Source organism: Glycine soja, chromosome 12, assembly GCF_004193775.1.
Source record: "Glycine soja cultivar W05 chromosome 12, ASM419377v2, whole genome shotgun sequence".
Lineage (NCBI taxonomy): Eukaryota > Viridiplantae > Streptophyta > Magnoliopsida > Fabales > Fabaceae > Glycine > Glycine soja.
In genome coordinates, this window is record NC_041013.1 from 9123901 (window position 1) to 9143496 (window position 19596).

Sequence of the window (19596 nt, forward strand, 5' to 3'; positions counted from 1 at the left end):
AAATTATACATCTTTAATACCTAAGGATCTAATAGGCGCAATTGGAACTTGAAGTACTAAAGCCTCACAATTGCGACACTTAAAATGACTAAAAGTGTAATTAAGCTATGTTTCTATTTTTTTAACTTTTATTTTAAATTTTAATTTAAAATATAGTTTAAGTTAAGAAAACATTAAGTCAAACTTAATCAAACTCGCATAATAATTGGTTAACAAAACTTCTCATCAAACACATTCTTATTTTATTTCCTCTTTTTTTTTAATACACGTATTTGATTTCTTGAAATGCTTGGAAGTTATTTTTTAATTTTATTAATTAGGAAAAGGATCTCACAAAATCAATTTCCCACATTATTTTGTCGTGTTCTCCAAATACACGTGCTGGTAATAGTCATACCAAAGAAACATAGCAACATCTTACACACAAACATTGCCCTGCATATTTGGTTTTCTGCAGGTATAATTTGATTCATCATGATGGCCACAAAAACTGCTTTCTTCAAGAGGATGACAATAAACTCCTTTAAGCTGAAGCATTAAACAGAGTCAACGAGTTTCCCTTAGGCCTTAACAATAACATCCCAGTGACGCACACACTCACTACGAGTACAACGTCACTGAGGGTATTTTCATAATTCACTAAATAACAAATACACTTATCAAAGAGAAAAAAAATTAAATAATAATAATAACACGAAGGTTTCGTTTCGTTCGTTCAAGCCAACACGAGAACTCCCAGAGAAAAACACGAAGATATATAATAGCGAAGAGAAGAAGCGCCAGATATAAAGTTCTTCTCTCTTTATATCAATTTGTCAAAGAGTCTCTGAAAAATCCCCGATTTTTCTTTCTTTCGAAGCCATAGTTCTCTCTGCGCTTCTCGATCTTCGTTCGCCCTCGACCTTCTTCGGATTCGCTCAATCGTCTACGGTTCTTCTCTTCGATCTGCGCCTTCAATTTCCTCATTCCTTTTCGCGGTAATTTTTCTCGTCTTTGTTCTTCCGCGTTGTGTTTTTTCATTCTTCTTTATGGATTATTTAACCGACTCTCGGAGCTTCGTTGCGTGCGTTTTTTTGCCGTTGCGAATGCGTCGGAGGTTACTTGTGTTTCGATAAAACCCTACATTTGCTTCGGTTATGACATATTTGTTTTTTTTCTTTGTGGATTTTTGGAATTTAGGGTTTTGAATTGGAGCTGCGGAATTGCGGAGAGTGACGCGTGTACAGCATGAGCATTGACAGCCCCGGCGGAGGGAAGGATTAGGGTTTCGTGGTTTGTGTCTGGCGGTGAGGATTTTTCCATGGGAGATGGAGGCGTGGCATGTATGCCTCTGCAGCAGCAGCATGTTATTGAGAGGTTGCCGAATGCGGCGGCGGAGAAGGCGCTCTGCGGAGGCAAGAGTGGGAACGGGTTCGATTCTGGGTTGCTCAAGGTAGCTGGCAAGAGGAAGAAGAAGGTAAAGGTGAAGAAGAAAGTGTCGCCTGCGGCAAAGAAGGTGGTGAAGAGTGAATTGACAGTGGACGGAGTGGGCAGCAGGGGTGGGAATGATGTTGAGAGTGGGGAAGTGTGCGGGGAGATGGATGAAGTGGAAGAGGGTGAGCTGGGGACCTTGGGGTGTGAGCTGGAGAATGGAGAGTTTGTACCAGAGAAGCCGGTGATGCTGATGCGGAGAAGTGAAATTGAGAATGGGGAGATTGTCAGTGAGAGATGGAAGAAAGGGGAGGTGGAAAGGGGGGAGTTTGTTTCAGGAAAATGGAGAAAGGAGGAGGATGTGGAGAAAGGGGAGATAGTTCCTGAGAAGGGTAGGAAAGGAGAAACTGAGAAATGGGAATATGGGTCGTGGAGAGGTGGAATGAAGGATGATATTGAGAAGGGAGAATTCATTCCAGATAGGTGGCATAGGGGAGACATGGGGAGGGATGATTATGGCTATGCTAGAATCCGCAGGTACCAGCCAGGTAGGGATAAAGGCTGGAAAAATGAACGGGAGCATACACCACCTTCTGGGAGATATTATACAGGTGATGAGCATTTTAGAAAGAAGGAATTGAATAGAAGTGGAAGTCAGCATGCTAAAAGTGCTCCCAGGTGGGAGAGTGGACAAGAGAGAAATATAAGGATCAGTTCAAAGATTGTGGACGAGGAGAAAAATGAACACAGTAATAGTAGGACCCATATGCGGGATTACTCTTCTGGAAATCGGTTGAAAAGGCATGGTAATGAATCAGAAGGCTGTGAGCGGAAGAACTATGGAGATTATGCCGGCTCAAAAAGTCGGAGGCTTTCTGATGATAGTCCCCGCCTTGCTTATTCTGAGCACTATTCTCGCCTCTCCGTGGAAAGATCTTATAGAAATAGTTCTTCTAAATCATCAGCAGACAAGTATTCTTCCAGGCATCATGAGTCTTTGCCTACCAGATCAGTTTATGACAAGCATGGACGAAGCCCTGGTAATTCTGAGCGATCCCCACATGACCGAGCCAGGTATTATGATCATAAAGATCGCACTCCAGTGCGTCCTTCACCCTACAGTTGTGACAGATCTCCATATAGCAGTGAGAAATCCCCACATGGTCGGGAGAGATCCCCATATAATAGGAATTGGGATAGAAGTCGTCACCATGATCATAAAATGAGAAGTCCTACTCATGCTGAGCGGTCCCCACAAGATCGAGGTCGACATCATGATCGGAGGGACCCCACTCCAAATTTAATAGAGCAATCCCCACATGATCGAACTAGGTCAAACATGCATCGAGAAATAAATAGTAAAATCTCATCAAGTGAAAAACATAACTCACAACATAGTTGTAAGGATTATGAAGATAAGCATGTCCAAAAGGAGGCAAATCTTTCTGATGTAGAATCTCAAGGTGAAAGAAATGTGCATAATGCCAGTAAGTCTTTTGAGATAGATGTCTGCAGTGAACCTGAAAAGGAACAACAATCCTCTAATCCAACTGTAAGCTGCAAAGGCTCTCCTTGCTTGGAGCCATTACCCGAGGAGCTAGCTTCTATGGAAGAAGATATGGACATATGTGACACTCCTCCACATGTCCCTGTGGTGGTGGATTCGTCATCTGGCAAATGGTTTTACCTTGATTATAACGGTGTAGAACATGGGCCTTCTAAGTTATCTGACATCAAGGTCCTTGTTGATGATGGTGTACTTATGTCAGATCACTTTATTAAGCACATAGATAGTGACAGGTGGCTAACTGTTGAAAATGCAGTATCCCCTGTGACAGCTCAGAGTTTTCTATCAGTTGTGTCAGAAACCATAACCCAGTTGGTAAACCCTCCAGAAGCCCCTGGTAATCTTTTGGCTGATACTGGAGATATTCTTCAATCTGGTCCTGAGAATTATCTGGGAATCCCGACGCCTATTCTGCAGCCAATGTTATGCTCTGAAGACAGTGGGATTGCATCTGTATTGTTGGAGGACCTCCACATTGATGAAAGGGTTGGAGTTCTGTTAGAGGGTTATGATGTCATTCCAGGAAGGGAATTTGAGGCAATAAAAGGTGTTTTGTCCTTCATTGATATTTATGTGAATTTCTTTTACAGAAAAAAAAAGATTTCTTATATCAATCTGTAATTTTCTGCTATTTGCTGCCATATCTTATCTTTTTTAGCTTGTTTATTTAATTGTCTTGCAGAATCTTTGCAAATGAATTTTGAATATGCAAAATGGGAGGGATTGGAGGAGTGTGAAGGTATGTAATTGCTAGGCAGTGCTTGCCCATTTCATTTAAGTTTTTAATCAGTTTGAATGATTCAATGTTTATGTTGGTTGATATTTCTTCTTCCAAAGGTGTCATGTGGTGGTTGACCAATTATGGGTTAGTTTGTTTAAACTTAAAAAGTGATTTTGAAAGAAGTGTTGTTTTAGGAAGCAAATAGGATTTGCTTCTTTAAAAAAACAGAAGTGTTTTTTTTTATAAGAAATACCAGTTTATACAAACAGATCACAAAATCAGAAAAGTGCTTATTTTATTACAAATTAGTGGTCAGTTAATAAAATACATGGTAGTTTATAAATAATTTTAGTTTTGACTCCATTATCCTGTTGTACTGCCTGAATCTTCTATATCTTTCTGGTGAACAAGCAATTTGCATTAAGCTCACTCAGTCATGATGTATTATGGTTTACTATGTCATTGCAGCTTTACAAGAAATATTGTGGTAGCATAAATTTTTGGAATCTACTACCTCTAGTCCTATATATATGATAATGAAACATAGGACAAATCATCAAAACCAAGAAAAAAAAAGTGGTGGTCACATTCAATACTATCATAAATTTTAATTTTATTCCAAAAATGCCCTTAAGTTTAAATGTTGTAAGTGATGGTTACATTTAATGCCAATACTCATAATCCAATGAGGGAGTGTCTAGTAAATAGAGTTAACAATAGATTAAGGGTATAAAAGAAATTTAACCCTAAATAAGTTTGAAAACTAGGCATTGTTTCTTATTATTAGGACCAAAGAAAAAGTCAATTTTTTGCTTATATATAGAACCAGAGGTAGTATTAATTATTTATAATTTGCCAGTAGATTGGTTGAATAAAGTAACATATTCTGGACTCAATTAAAAATGCATTTTGATATGAACTAATGAGATTCTAAACCAAGTTTCGAGTTTTATGTCATATGTTGAGCTTAAAATGGTGATTTAATTTTTCATGTTATGCACGTAGAGGTGCATTGATGTTTACATTTTGAAGAAGTTTAAAAAGCAAATGGTTATGCACGTGGTTAAGTATTTTGTTGTCTCTTTTTGTTCAGGTTTTCCTGGCCATGATACTTGCCTGAGGATGGAACATGATTCAAGAATTGATTCATCTAGAGAATATGAGTCTCAAGTAAGTATACCCTCTGGCAAGGAAAATGGATTTACCCTTGGTGTTCCTGGTGACTGGTTTTCTGCTCAATGGTCATGCAAAGGTGGTGATTGGAAGAGGAACGATGATGCCCAAGATAGATATTGTAATAAAAAACTTGTCCTTAATGATGGGTTTTCACTATGTCAAATGCCTAAATCTGGATGTGAAGATCCTCGTTGGACTCGAAAAGATGACTTGTATTATCCTTCTCATAGCAGGAGGCTTGATCTTCCTGTTTGGGCTTTTTGTACTGATGAGAGGGGTGATTGCAGTACTTTGAGCAAACCTGTTCAAACCAAGCTTGCTTCTGTTAGAGGAGTGAAAGGAAATATTCTTTCAGTGGTAAGGATAAATGCATGTGTAGTTAAGGACCAGGGATCATTGGTCTCTGAGTCATGCCACAAGACCCGAAGCAAGGATAGGTATCCTTCAAGGTCAACTTGGTCTTTCTCTTCAACCAGTTATAGCAAGAGATCCTCAACTGAAGAAGATTCTCAGTCAAAAGCTTCTAATGATCAAGGTTCTCTAGGCTCTTGCAGGAGCATGGAATTTATTAATATTCCTAAAGACTATTGTCGTACTGTCCATGACTTACAATTACATTCAGGCAACTGGTATTATCTTGATGGTTCTGGGCGTGAAAGAGGGCCTTCATCATTTTCAGAGCTACAGCGTTTAGTAGACCAAGGAATTGTAAAAAAGTATAGCAGTGTGTTCAGGAAATGTGATAAACTCTGGGTTCCCGTTACCTCTTCTGCTGAAACATATGATTTCGATGTTAGTCTACGAAGTCATCAAGAAAGTAGTACATTGTCTGGTGAATGTTCTGGACTACCATCAAAGCAAATTCATGGTGCTTCTGTTGGTGAGCATGACTCAAAGTCAAATTTGTTTAACAGCTTACAGCCTCAGTTTGTTGGTTATACTCGTGGGAAGCTACATGAATTAGTAATGAGATCATATAAGAGCCGAGAATTCGCCGCTGTTATAAATGAGGTTTTAGATCCCTGGATTAATACAAGACAGCCAAAGAAAGAAACTGAGAAACAAACATATTGGAAATCTGGTAACAATTCTCCCCCCCCCCACCCCCCCTATTTGTAGTTATCCCGTTTTCTGTTTCCACTAGCTAAGATACCTGTACTCCTATCCATTGTGTTGTTTTATACCTTGACTAATTGAAAGGTACATTGTTTGGATTATCCTCCCTCCTTTTTCCCTCGGTATGCTTATCCTTATTGTGTTTCTTCTAATCATTTTTGTTCAAACTTTTGTATTTGTATGCTTGCATAATACCCAAGTTTGTTTGATGATATATATTACATATTATGCTACCTGATTTAGCATTCTCCTCCCAGCTATGTTGATGCATTGGCCCTACTCGTACACATTAATATGAACCCAATAGTTGTGGTGTGGTCCCACCCACCCACCCACCCACACACACACACACAATTCTACCCTAATTTTGCTTTCAAACACATCTGGCCCATCTTGGTGAAACATTGCCGTGAGCTGATATCACTGAAGTGCATGTCAAACCATGCAAATGCAATACAGTAAAACACCATGTTTGCTACTAAGTTGTTTTGTTGCTAGTAAACAAAACAAATTGCTACTTCTCTCCTTCAAGTCTTGTGTGCTCTTTAGGTGTTTGGTTATTATTTGGTATACTTTATGTGGTTATGTTGAAAACTTGGACTTAGCCCATGCTGGAAATTGTATCCATATTATATTATAATATAAAGGGGTAATTAATTACACTAACCTCCCTTGAGGTCGTGGTAATTATATTTATTCCCTTCTTGATTGAAAAACTACATCTACCTCCCTTTTTATTTTTAAGGGTACTATATGTATAGTCCATACTCCATATATAAAAATTGGGTTGATATACATAATTTTTTTTATAAAAATGGGTATCAAGTAAGAATAATATATAAAGCAAATGAGGCAGGTGTAATTATTCAATCAAGAAGGTTGTAAGTGCAACTATCACTAAATTATAAATATTTTATATTCCAAAATCAAATTTACTAGCAGTTTTGACTGTGACTGTGTTTTGGAGGACTGCTGTTTGCTTCATCAATATGCATGTCAAAATGATACAAATCCTCTTGTTGACTTCATGCATATGCTGATGTAATTTATGTACGTCACTTTAAGTGCTCTGGTTATATCTTATGGATTCTAAAATTCTTGGCTTGGTGAATGTGGGGCTAATTTATTTCCCTTTAGCCTTTTGTACTGGTGTGACCTGGATAAGACTGTAAGTTTAGCTCATTGGTTTGCAATGTTTCCCTTTATTGATATGTTGGGGTATATTTCTTTTAGAAGGCGATGGACATGCTTCCAAAAGAGCTAGGATGCTGGTTGATTATAGTGAAGAAGATAGTGATTTTGAAGATGGCAGCCTGCCAAATTGGAAAGATGAATCCACTTTTGAGGCTTTATGTGGTGATGCTACATTCTCTGGGGAAGGAAGTGACATTACTGATCCCAATGTTGGAAGCTGGGGTTTATTAGATGGTTGTATGTTGTCACGAGTTTTCCACTGTTTAAGGTCTGATTTGAAATCACTTGCCTTTGCATCAATGACTTGCAAGCATTGGAGAGCTACTGTAAGGTTTTACAAAAAGGTCTCAAGGCATGTTAATTTGTCATCCTTGGGTCATTCTTGCACTGATTCCATAATGTGGAACATTTTGGTAGGTTCGGTATATATTTTACATTTAACATTGTCAGGAATGTTTCCTTGACTTTCTCTTCTAATCTGATTATTTGCTTGCAGAATGCCTATGAAAAAGACAAGATAGAATCTATTGTTCTAATTGGTTGCACCAATATTACTGCTGGCATGCTTGAGAAAATTCTTCTTTTGTTTCCTGGTTTATCTACAGTAGACATTAGAGGGTGCAGCCAGTTTGGAGAGCTGACTCTGAAATTTACCAATGTGAAATGGATCAAGAGCCATAGTTCACATATAACCAAAATTGCATCAGAGTCACATAAAATCAGAAGTGTTAAACAATTTGCTGAGCAAACTTCATCTGTTTCTAAGGTCAGCATTTTGGGTATTAGGGATGATTTTGGTGAGCTGAAGGACTATTTTGATAGTGTGGATAAGAGAGACACAGCGAAGCAATTATTCCGTCAAAACTTGTACAAGCGGTCAAAATTATATGATGCTCGGAACTCCTCGTCTATTCTCTCTAGAGATGCTCGTACAAGACGATGGTCAATTAAGAAATCTGAAAGTGGTTACAAGAGGATGGAACAATTTCTTGCTTCAAGACTGAGGGAAATTATGAAGGCAAACTCCTGTGACTTTTTTATGCCCAAGGTACACCAATAGGTTCTGCAATTAATTCTTTTCAAGTAACTATGGCAGATTTATTTTGTTGTTCATGTTTCATACGTTTTATTATTTCTTTGCTTTATAGGTTGCAGAAATTGAGGCTAAAATGAAAAATGGTTATTACAGTGGGCATGGGTTGAGCTATGTCAAGGAGGACATCAGTAGAATGTGCCGGGATGCAATAAAGTAAGTTTTATGTTTTCTATTTCCCACTTCTCTTGACAGAAGATGTTGGCCATTTTTATCTGATTCTATGCATGCCTATGAAATCATAGGCTTATGTTGACAAGAAAACAAAAGAACCTATCATGTTTTAAAAGTTTGGCAAAATTTATATTGTGTACATTATATGATCACCATTATTTTACCCTGATACGTATGTTGCGGCTGGATGCTTTTGCATATGGATTTGTTCTTTCAGCTCATATTTCTTAGTGTTTCACCCCCTCATTTATTTAAATGTTAATGTATTTATATGCTTATTGATTACAGAGCAAAGACTCGGGGTGATGGTGGTGATATGAATCATGTTATCACATTATTTATTCAGCTTGCAAGACGGTTGGAGGAGAATTCCAAGTATGTGAATAGCAGAGATGCACTAATGAAGTTGTGGGGAAATGATCCCCCATCGTCTTTATGTTCTACTTCCTCTAAGTACAAGAAGAGTAAGGAGAATAGATTGTTATCTGAGAGGAAGCATAGGAATAATGAAACACATGGTGGTTTGGATAATGGAGAATATGCTTCTGATAGAGAAATCAGGAGGCGTTTATCAAAGTTGAATAAGAAATATTTCAACTCGGAGAGTGAGACATCTGATGACTTTGATAGATCTTCTGAAGATGGCAAGAGTGATAGTGATACTACCACCACTGACACTGAAAGCGACCAAGATGTCCATTCAGAAAGTCGAATTGGGGACTCGAGAGGAGATGGGTATTTCACACCTGATGATGGGTTGCATTTCATTACTGATGAGCGTGAATGGGGGGCTCGCATGACGAAAGCAAGTTTGGTTCCTCCTGTTACTCGGAAGTATGATGTCATTGATCAATATATCATTGTAGCTGATGAAGAGGATGTGCGAAGGAAGATGCGGGTTTCATTACCAGATGACTATGCAGAGAAGCTGAGTGCGCAAAAGAATGGCATTGAGGAGTCTGACATGGAACTGCCTGAAGTCAAGGATTACAAACCTAGAAAACAGCTTGAAAATGAGGTTGTTGAGCAAGAAGTTTATGGCATTGATCCCTATACCCACAATCTTTTACTGGATTCTATGCCAAAGGAGTTGGATTGGTCTCTACAAGAGAAACATTTGTTTATAGAAGACAAGCTCCTTCGGATGTTGAATAAGCAAGTTAAGCATTTTACTGGAACTGGAAACACTCCAATGAGCTACCCTTTGCAGCCTGCTATTGAAGAAATTGAAAGGTATGCAGAGGAGCACTGTGATGCGAGGACAGTAAGAATGTGTCAAGGTATATTAAAAGCCATAAAAAGTCGTTCGGATGACAAATATGTAGCTTACAGAAAGGTATATGATCTTTTTACTCATGCACAATTTAATTGTTATCTTCCAATGGTTCTTTAGATTCAAGATTTTCTCAGTTTGTTGCCTTCTTTGAACTGTTATTTTTCCCTGTTCCTTGACTGTCTATTTGTCTGGATCATGCAGGGGCTTGGTGTTGTTTGCAACAAGGAAGAAGGCTTTGGTGAAGATGATTTTGTTGTGGAGTTTTTAGGAGAGGTATGGATTCATATATAAATATATCATAGTTAATAATAAAACTCCCTTTGTTCCTTTTTATAAGAACCAAATTAGAGATTTTGCTTGGTCCTTTTTTTGAAAACCAATGTAGAATGCCTTACTATTAATTATTTTCTTACTAAAATGCCCTTAATTATGAGTCATTTCTTGAAGTTCAAAAAACAGTAGGTGGAATACATTAATGTATTAGACTCTTTCGGAGTACTTCGCCTCATATATGGAGTATTTTGGCAACTTTATTTTGTCTTTTCACATGCACTGCCAATAAAAATTAGAGCAATATATATTATTGATGAGAGAGATTAAAGATAGTAAAAACGTTTTAAAAAAGAATGTGTCATTAATGTTAGGGCCTTAGGGGTAATTTTGGAAAGAACATATAAATTTAGGACAAATTTAATACTATTAACAAAATCAACTAATTTTCTTAATTCTTGTGAATTAGTTAATTGGGTCTTATAAAAAGGGCTGAAGGGAATATATTTTATAACAAAGAATATATAGTAAAGGCTTTAAAAATATATAATAATTATATGTTCATGATATTTTGCCTATGCAACTTCATTTATGAATCTTTAAGGCTTAATGTACAAACTATACATGCTTACATAACAGGTTTTCTGTAAATGTTAATAGAATTTGGGCTTAGGGCTTAATTTAACCCCACAATACTGACTTGTAAAATGAGGACTGGCCAAGCCTTATAAGAACTACATTAGCCAGATATCTAGTTGATGTGGGATTTCAAACACTCCTTCACACCTAGGACTGGCCATTTGGAGCACTGGCACATAAGAGTGACCCAATAACAACACCCCTTCATGCATAGGAATAGACATCTATAGTGTAGACAAATACGTATGGCCCCAATAATGGATTTAGAAATTAGAATAGACTCTTATATTATCTTAGAATTTGGACCTAGGGCCTAACTCAACCCTAGAAAACTTGCTTGTAAAGTGAGGGCCTTGTAAGCATTACATTGACCATGTCTCTATCTCAACAAATGTTAAATATCTAGACAACAATGTATCTATTAGAGAGTGGAAAATTGTGTGCTTGTGATGTTCTGTGTTCTCCATCATGATCAAACTATGTATGATTGATTCTCTGGCTCTGCAAACCTAAACTTTCGTGCATCTTAGATTTGAAATTAACATATTAGGAGTGTAAGTGTATATAGCCTGTAGTAGGCTTGAGTAGGATCGCTGTTGTAAGCCTGTCACCATCTGACAGTTACACTTAGTTACAGTTTCTATTCAGTTAGTTAGAGTTGTTATCTCATACTCCTTGCTTTATATAAAGAGCCCCTGTACTTTTCCCAAATTGAATAATACATAATTTCTGTTCTCCAACTTTTTCTTTGTAATTCTAACCAGGAGGGAATAAATAGTTTTGTGGTGTTTTCCTGTAACATTGTGGTCATCAATATTTATTCTTATTTGCCTCATGCAATTTTCTTTATCTTTCTCTTTTAATGTCTTTCTCCTGGATGTAGACTAATTCTGGATTTACCGCTAAAGTTTCACCACATAGAATATTAGGGCCCATTTACTTTAAAAATATTTTCTTTTTCCCATTTAGTTACAAAACTGCCACCTTGTTTTCAACTTATTCCTGTCTTCAAAGATTTGTTTTTGTTTTCTCTGTTTTTGTACAAATATTTGAAAACAAAAAACAAGTTGAAAACAATGCAGTTTTGTAAATAAAAGTGAAAATAAAAATTTAAAACACAAAATAAAACAGAAGTAAACAGGCCCTTAGAATGTCTCAAGGACAATGTATGCTTATACATGAGGTGTTGTCCTTTGAATTGATATGCTATCATGGGTCAGTGCATCTTAGTTTTTTTGTATAAGGCTATCTTGTTTAGAAGCCTAGTCAGTACTCTGTAGGATCATATGATATGCCTGTATGATTTTGTGATAACTGGGCATTATTAATGAATATTTATTAGGTCTATCCTGTGTGGAAGTGGTTTGAGAAACAAGATGGGATTCGATCTCTGCAGAAGAATAGTGATGATCCAGCACCGGAGTTCTATAACATCTACCTTGAAAGGCCAAAGGTGCCTACTTCTTAAAAATATAATTTGTTATGGGTTTGCCCATCTTTCAGCTTTCTGTACTTATATAATCTTCAATTTACATGACAGGGTGATGCTGATGGGTATGACTTAGTTGTCGTCGATGCCATGCATAAGGCTAACTATGCCAGTCGGATATGTCATTCATGCCGACCGAATTGTGAAGCAAAGTAAGTTGTGTTTTCTGTATTGTTCCTAATTTTTCTGCTGACTTGTCCAAGCCCTTGATACTCGTTCTAATTCCACTCCTCAAAACCCCCTACCCCACCTATCAATTTTCCTATATTTTGTTGCCATTTGCATCCCTGTATAGATTTAGACAGGGAATATGATGTTTAATTGACTCAAATTCGTATAATTTTTCTTTGATTTGATCCCTTAGATGGCCTTTGAGTAATTATTCATTAGCTCATGATATTTTACATTGAATTGATTTTTTTTTATCTAATTAGCTTGTCCATTGCCCTTTTGTATTGTGTTTTCAGAGTTACTGCTGTTGATGGTCATTATCAAATTGGTATTTATAGTGTTCGTGAAATCCAACATGGTGAGGAGATCACTTTTGATTACAATTCTGTTACAGAGGTGTGCCCTGTTGCCTGTCAACCTTTTCAAGTGTGTCTGCTTTCTATCTGTGTAATAAGTACCTGTTCATCTCGTTGCAGAGCAAGGAGGAATATGAAGCTTCAGTTTGTTTGTGTGGAAGCCAAGTTTGCCGTGGGAGCTATCTGAATCTAACTGGCGAAGGGGCTTTCGAAAAGGTTTGGATTTGGGAAATCTTTAACTTTTAGGTCCTAAGATAGAAGGAGAAAATAAAGCAAGCACATGTGAAAATAGAATTTGTATTGATGTTGGACACTTATCAGACACCACTGCACTGTTTTTAATGGCTGAGGGCCAAAATTCTGCCATATAAACACGCCATTGTGGCCATAGTGAGCCTTCACAAGTTGCATATGGTGGTTGGCAAAAAAACCACCACGCCATTCCACCATGTTGCACCATTTAACAAAATTGCACCACTGTATAGTCCTAGTCACATTCTACATTATATGTGTGTGTGTTCTACTACAAGTGAGTTAGTACTGTAGTTAGAGAAATTGTAGTCTAGAAAGTAGAGATATGATCAAGGCAGACCATAGTATTAAATTGCACACTATCGTGCTTCAATAGCGGTGTTGCATTGCTCCATTCATGTGTCAACGAACACTGTCGTGGAGCAGAGTTGAGTTGTGGTGAATTTTGCAGCCAATAGCATTAGCAGGTGGAGTGGCCACTTGCTGGGGAGGCGTCAATTTTTTTGGTTTTCTGACAAGGCTGCAACTTCTGGTAAGACAACCTCTAATTGGCTGGGCACAAATGTTTTGTATTTTTGAAAGATGGCGGATTATTCAGCTGATGGGACAAAGAGAAAGAGACCGGGGTTTGTTTTTCTGAAAGAAGATAGTGGATTAGGAGGTGGTGGCTGATGGGTGAAAGAAAAAGAGACTAGGGTTTCTTTTGTTTTTTGCGTGAGTGGTCTGCACCCAAAATTGTGTCACTCTCGATCCTAAACAGTCCTACAATTGTGTGTGGTTGTTTTCCACTGTTTTTTTATATAATTAATATTATGCTATTATAATTTTTTTTGACAAACTATTAGAAAGTTATAAAGTACTCTATAATATTTAAAAAATATATAGAAAATATCAATACGTTATTATTTATTAAATAATATTATATAATAGAGACTAATATGTAACAATATAGTACATTAGTATATATAAACATAATATATAAATAAAAATAATTATTAAATTAAAATAATAAAAATATGTATTATATATATTTAATAAGTAGAAAGAATATAAAATATTCTTAAACAAATAAACATATTATATAATAGAAGCTGTAGCATTTTGGGGGTGGCTGCACCGTGCCACAATCTGCTGTTAACTACTATGAGGCAGACACAAGGACATAATCTATTTATATGACGTGACATGGCTTGGATACATTATATGAAAAAAATGAAATGAAATGGACATACAACATATCCTAAAAACTGGACATACAAATCCTTGACATAGTTGTAAATTTATCTATTGTATTTTCCTGATCCACTGCCATTTTTTAGTAATTCTATATTTGATTCCATTTTAGCATTGATCTTATCATCATCATCATTGTTATATATAGTAATAAGAATGAAAAAGAAGATTCCATTTGGTTGTTTCTTAACTGTGTTGTACTTGTACCCTAAATTTTTTTAACTTTTGGCATATTTCCAGTCCATTGTTTGTGTGGTATTGGTTTCCTTTGTCATACCTTGTTCTTATGGAAAAATGGTAGAAGTCTTGGAGTCCTCAGTGAGTTAACTAGACATGGTTAACACGTTGGTTGTGTTCTTGTCTACATGAAACCATAGCTGATTGTAACTAGAAAGTGGGCGTGCATTGCACACTTAGTCACGGGCAACAAAACTCAACTGTGGAGAGAGTGAAGGAAAAAAATAGTGGCCCTGTATTATATCACAGTTTGACACGTGTCAAGTAGCTGGACAGATTTAATATAACTATTGACTAGTGGAATTGTCTTGTTATTATTATATGTTGTCACTTTAGTTGTTGAATGGAGTATTTCGTCTGTCCTCTCAGGTACTGAAGGAGTGGCATGGAATTCTTGATCGTCATTATTTGATGCTAGAAGCTTGTGAATTAAACTCTGTTTCTGAAGAGGACTATAATGACCTGGGAAGAGCTGGTTTAGGCAGTTGTTTGCTTGGAGGCCTGCCAGATTGGCTAGTTTCCTATGCAGCTCGCCTTGTATGTGCCTTGCTTCTTTTGCATTTAGTCAGTTATTTATTTTTTTAAGTTTTTGCTGTTATTTATATTTTGTTATTTCAGTTTCTGACTTGTATTTTATTTAATTATTTTTATTCTGGTGAAGGTGAGATTTATCAATTTTGAACGAACTAAACTTCCTGAGGAAATTTTAAAGCATAATCTTGAAGAGAAAAGAAAATATTTTTCAGATATCTGTCTTGAAGTTGAAAGGAGTGATGCAGAGGTTCAGGTGTGCTTTCTGTTTTTCTTCCTATGCTTTATTATCAAAAGATGATGAATTTAAGTAAACTTTATTTCTTTCTCTTACTGTTATGACTCAGGCTGAAGGTGTATACAATCAGAGGCTTCAAAATCTTGCTGTCACTCTTGATAAGGTGATTTTGCCTCCCCTTTTGCTCTAGTTTTTTTTTAATTTTTTTTAATGAAGATTTGCGTTTAGAATTTTGTTGTAAAAGAAAAATGGCAAAGGTCAATTTTTTGGTAAGGATCATTGCTCACAAGAATCGATGGGTCAATACTGTTTTAAGATTAAAAGCTGCTTGGTGTGGCAGTTTATAGTTGGTCAAGAATTTTGGATCTAATTCCATTAAAGATCTGATTTGATTTATTGTAAATAGGTAAAGTTAGAAGCTATGTATAGCAGATCTGTTGGGATTCTTTTTTTCATTGTATCCTTAATTATTTCTTTCTTTGATTATAAATAAAAATCATCTCGTGTGTGAAACATACACACAATAAACTCTAACATTTTCTATTTCAAGCATAGTTATTAGTATCTTATGATTCACTATTCGAATCTTACGATTCTATATAATTAGGCTACCGATCAATATGTTTCTTAAGATGAATCATAAAAGACTTTGTATCTTACGATACATGAATGAATCATGTGAAAATTACGATTCACAAGATTCAAGGATTCATTTTTTTTTTTAGTTTTCTTTCACCAATTTTTATGAAAAAATTAAGAAGTTATATAAGCCTAATTAAATAAAAAGAAATTGAAAGAACACTTTTAAGCTTATCCTATTTGATTACTCCTACTTTTTTTGTTGCTCACTCATTTAATGCATGTACTCTATTTAGCTATTTAATTGCTTCATTTCCATTATACCAAAATAAAGGCTTCACAAAACATCTCATGCTCATAGAGTTATGTTTTTTAGTTATTGATCATGAATATGTGCTTTAATAGGTTTTTATTAGTTGCATATGCTATGTTTTATTATTGATAATGAATCTTGCGATTCACGATTTAGAAAATGAGCCTTCCGATTCACGATTTGAATCTCGATTCAACAACCATGATTTCAAGCACTTCATCGTTACACTCTTCAGTGTAATGGCAAGTGAATGATGTTGGTGTCATTCACAGTCTGTACATTCAGATCTCAATGTAGAGCTGTATTTTTCCAGTAAATTTTGCTTTCTGCAGTTTGAAGGTAAATTTAAATCTTTGAGTGGTTTTACAGGTAAGGTATGTTATGCGATGTATTTTTGGTGATCCACTGAAAGCTCCACCTCCTCTTGAGAAGCTCAGTCCTGAAGCAGTTGTTTCCTTCCTCTGGAAAGGAGAGGATTCATTTGTTGAAGAGCTTCTTCAGTGCCTGGCCCCTTATGTTGAAGAGTCTACATTGAATGATCTTAAGTCCAAAATTCATGCTCATGATCCTTCAAGTTCTGGAGATATTCAAAAGGCAGTTCAAAAATCTCTTTTGTGGTAAGTGCTCACACTTCTAGTTTGTTTATGCAAATATTTATCCTGTTGGAATTTGCAATCATCACATTATGTTTCTTCCCCCCTTTGTAAAGGTTGAGGGATGAGGTTCGAAACCTTCCTTGTACATACAAATGCCGGCATGATGCTGCTGCTGACTTAATTCATATTTATGCTTATACCAAGTACTTCTTTAGAATACAGGTATGTTCTACAGTGAATGTCTAAGCTTTATAATATAGTGTAAAAGTTTTTTCTGCCATTTGTAATTTTTATTTACAATAATTTTTTTCATGCAGGATTATCAAACTATAACATCACCACCCGTCTATATTAGTCCACTTGACTTAGGTCCCAAGTATGCTGACAAATTGGGAGCAGGATTTCAGGAGTATCGAAAGATATACGGTGAAAATTATTGTTTAGGGCAACTGATTTTTTGGCATAATCAGAGTAACGCGGAGCCAGATTGCACCCTGGCTAGAATAAGCAGGGGTTGCTTGTCATTACCAGACATCAGTTCCTTTTATGCCAAAGCTCAGAAGCCTTCACGACATCGTGTTTATGGTCCAAGGACTGTCAGATCTATGCTGGCAAGGATGGTTAGTTATTTTGTATTTATGAAGTTCTCATTTCTAACCTTTCTTTTTTGTGGTGGGGGGTGGGTACTGTAGCTATACGCTAACAAATGATTAGGTAGCTGATATATATTTCATTAAATATCTTCAAGGTTCTAGGGTTGAATATATTTTTAATAAGTTTGGCACAAGCGACATATATGCTCTAGCTTGAAGCCAAGTGTCGAATAACATGCTTTACATATTTTACACGTTAAAATTTGTAGGTATCAGTTACTGTGAAGTAGGGATTCGATTGATTCCCTTGTTAACTTGGTAAAATGTTTTGCTTCCATTTTCAGTTTTCACTTTTAAGCACAAAAAAATACCTTATTTTCATTTTGTTTTTGTTTTCAAAGATATGGATAAGAAACTGAATAAATATTTAAAAATAGAAAACAAAATGAAACCAGGTAATATTTGTTGCAATTAAAAGTAAAAGAACAAGAATCATAGACATGAAATGTTTTCTCAAAGTGAATAGACCCTATGTTTCTGTGAATTAATGGGTAATATTGGTTGTTACTTGCCTTGCAAATAGCATGCTGGTGAGTTCTTGTAATGTAAAAATTTGCTAAATTATTAGGAGTAACGCAAACATGAATTTCAGTGTAAGAAGCTATTCATTACTATGCTTTTGTGGTTTCTAGTTTCTATTCTTTGTAATTGGTGATTAATTAACTGATGTTTTGTTTATCCAGGAGAAGCAGCCCCAAAAACCTTGGCCCAAAGATCGGATTTGGTCATTCAAAAATTCTCCGAAATATTTTGGCAGCCCAATGTTAGACGCTGTAATTAATAACTCTCCACTTGACAGAGAGATGGTTCATTGGTTGAAGCACAGACCTGCAATATTCCAGGCCTTGTGGGACCAGTGAAGTTTTGCTTGCATGGTTTGGGGAAAGCCCTTGTTAGAGATTAGAGAGTGGTTCATCATTCAGAACCTGCCTCCCTCTTTTAGCGTGGGGAGTCTAATTATTAATCCATAGCATAAGTTCTTGTTTCGCATTGTCCTTCATTCTTGTGTACAGTTTTCTTGACCTTTGATTTGTAATTCATTTGGTTGTAGGGCATTGTTTTACTCTTATCTAATGTCAAAAGAAATGAAGGGAAAATAGGTTTATTTCAAGCCATCGCTGTCTTATCTGACTTGAGTCAATCTTAATTTTCCATTCCATTGTTTCCGACTGATGGCTAAATTTTCAGATTTGAGATTATCTGAATTAGTTTTTAAACATGGTAGTAATGTGTGAAAGTGTGGCTATAAAAGTCCACCTTGTTACGTTATACATGGTAGTAATGTTAGGAATAATAAATTAATTTTTTGAATAAATAAAATAAAGGAAACTAGTGGTTAAGTGACTGATTCTAATGTATGAGTAATCTATACTATTAATAAAGAGAATATTTCTTTTGGTATCCATAAATTTTAGACAATTTTGTTTTTTTTAGTTTTTATATTTCTACTTTTTTTAAAAAAAAGGTAAAATTGCAAATTTGATCTTTCAATTTATCTTCAAAAATTATGTAATGTTGGTCTCTCAGGTCATAATTGGATGTTGATCGTTAACAAGTGATGTTGACGGTCACGTTCTTATTTGACGATGATCGTCATGTGTCATGTTTTGATTGGATGTCAATTTCATGAAAGATGAAATGAATTGTTTTTATTGACCAATTAGAACATGACTTGTGTAAGTTATCATCCAATAAGAATGTGACACGTGACCGTCAACCGTCAACATCCAATTATGGTCTGGAAGATCAACATTACACGATTTTACAAAATAGGGGATCAAATTTGTGAATTAAATTACTGGGGGACCAAATTCAAAATTAGAGATAAACTGGAGGACCAAAAATGTAATTTTACCTTAAAAAAATTATTTACTATTATCATGTTAGTTTTTTTATTAGTGTTATTTTTTAATTTTTAACTTCGAAGTCTTTTCCCCGTTTTTTATTTATTTAAAATACTCTCCCCCTACTTGTTTTAAAAACAATACTTGTTTCTTACATGCCATTCTTTACCTTACCTCAATATTAATATCTAAAATAAAACTTATTGTGTATTTAAATTATAAAGTAAAAAAGTTTAACATGCAAGAAGTGAACATTTTACTTGAAATTATATTAATATCTACAAAATATATTATTAATATTTAAATTACAAAATAAAAATGTATCACATGGGCATGTAAATCCATCATTAATATCTACATGAATACTTATTAATACTTAAATGTTAAAATAAAAATATATTGCATTCGAATAACATTTTATATGAAAGTATATTTATTTATGTCTATATTAAAAATACTACCATTTAA

General features: G+C 35.6%; 1 protein-coding gene across 1 annotated transcript; it reads left to right on the forward strand.

Moving 5' to 3' along the window:
- Positions 1–702: 702 nt before the first annotated feature.
- On the forward strand, positions 703–18410 carry LOC114379448 (histone-lysine N-methyltransferase ATXR3-like). Its single transcript, XM_028338109.1, has 20 exons — positions 703–977; positions 1180–3524; positions 3660–3716; positions 4792–5955; positions 7224–7597; positions 7681–8232; positions 8333–8433; positions 8740–9787; positions 9929–10000; positions 11979–12089; positions 12177–12277; positions 12593–12692; positions 12773–12868; positions 14744–14911; positions 15036–15161; positions 15253–15306; positions 16405–16652; positions 16745–16853; positions 16949–17251; positions 17968–18410. Exons 2-20 carry the CDS (start codon positions 1301–1303, stop codon positions 18142–18144), a joined length of 7185 nt encoding a protein of 2394 aa, XP_028193910.1. The 5' UTR covers positions 703–977; positions 1180–1300; the 3' UTR covers positions 18145–18410.
- The last annotated feature ends 1186 nt before the right edge of the window (positions 18411–19596 follow it).

Excerpts from the sequence above, each read along its gene's own strand:
- LOC114379448 (XM_028338109.1), top strand. The coding sequence starts at position 1,301 with ATGGGAGATGGAGGCGTGGCATGTATGCCTCTGCAGCAGCAGCATGTT. Across the intron at positions 7,598-7,680 it reads CCATAATGTGGAACATTTTG|AATGCCTATGAAAAAGACAA; the intron begins GTAGGTTCGGTA and ends ATTTGCTTGCAG. Across the intron at positions 16,653-16,744 it reads GTTCAAAAATCTCTTTTGTG|GTTGAGGGATGAGGTTCGAA; the intron begins GTAAGTGCTCAC and ends CCCTTTGTAAAG.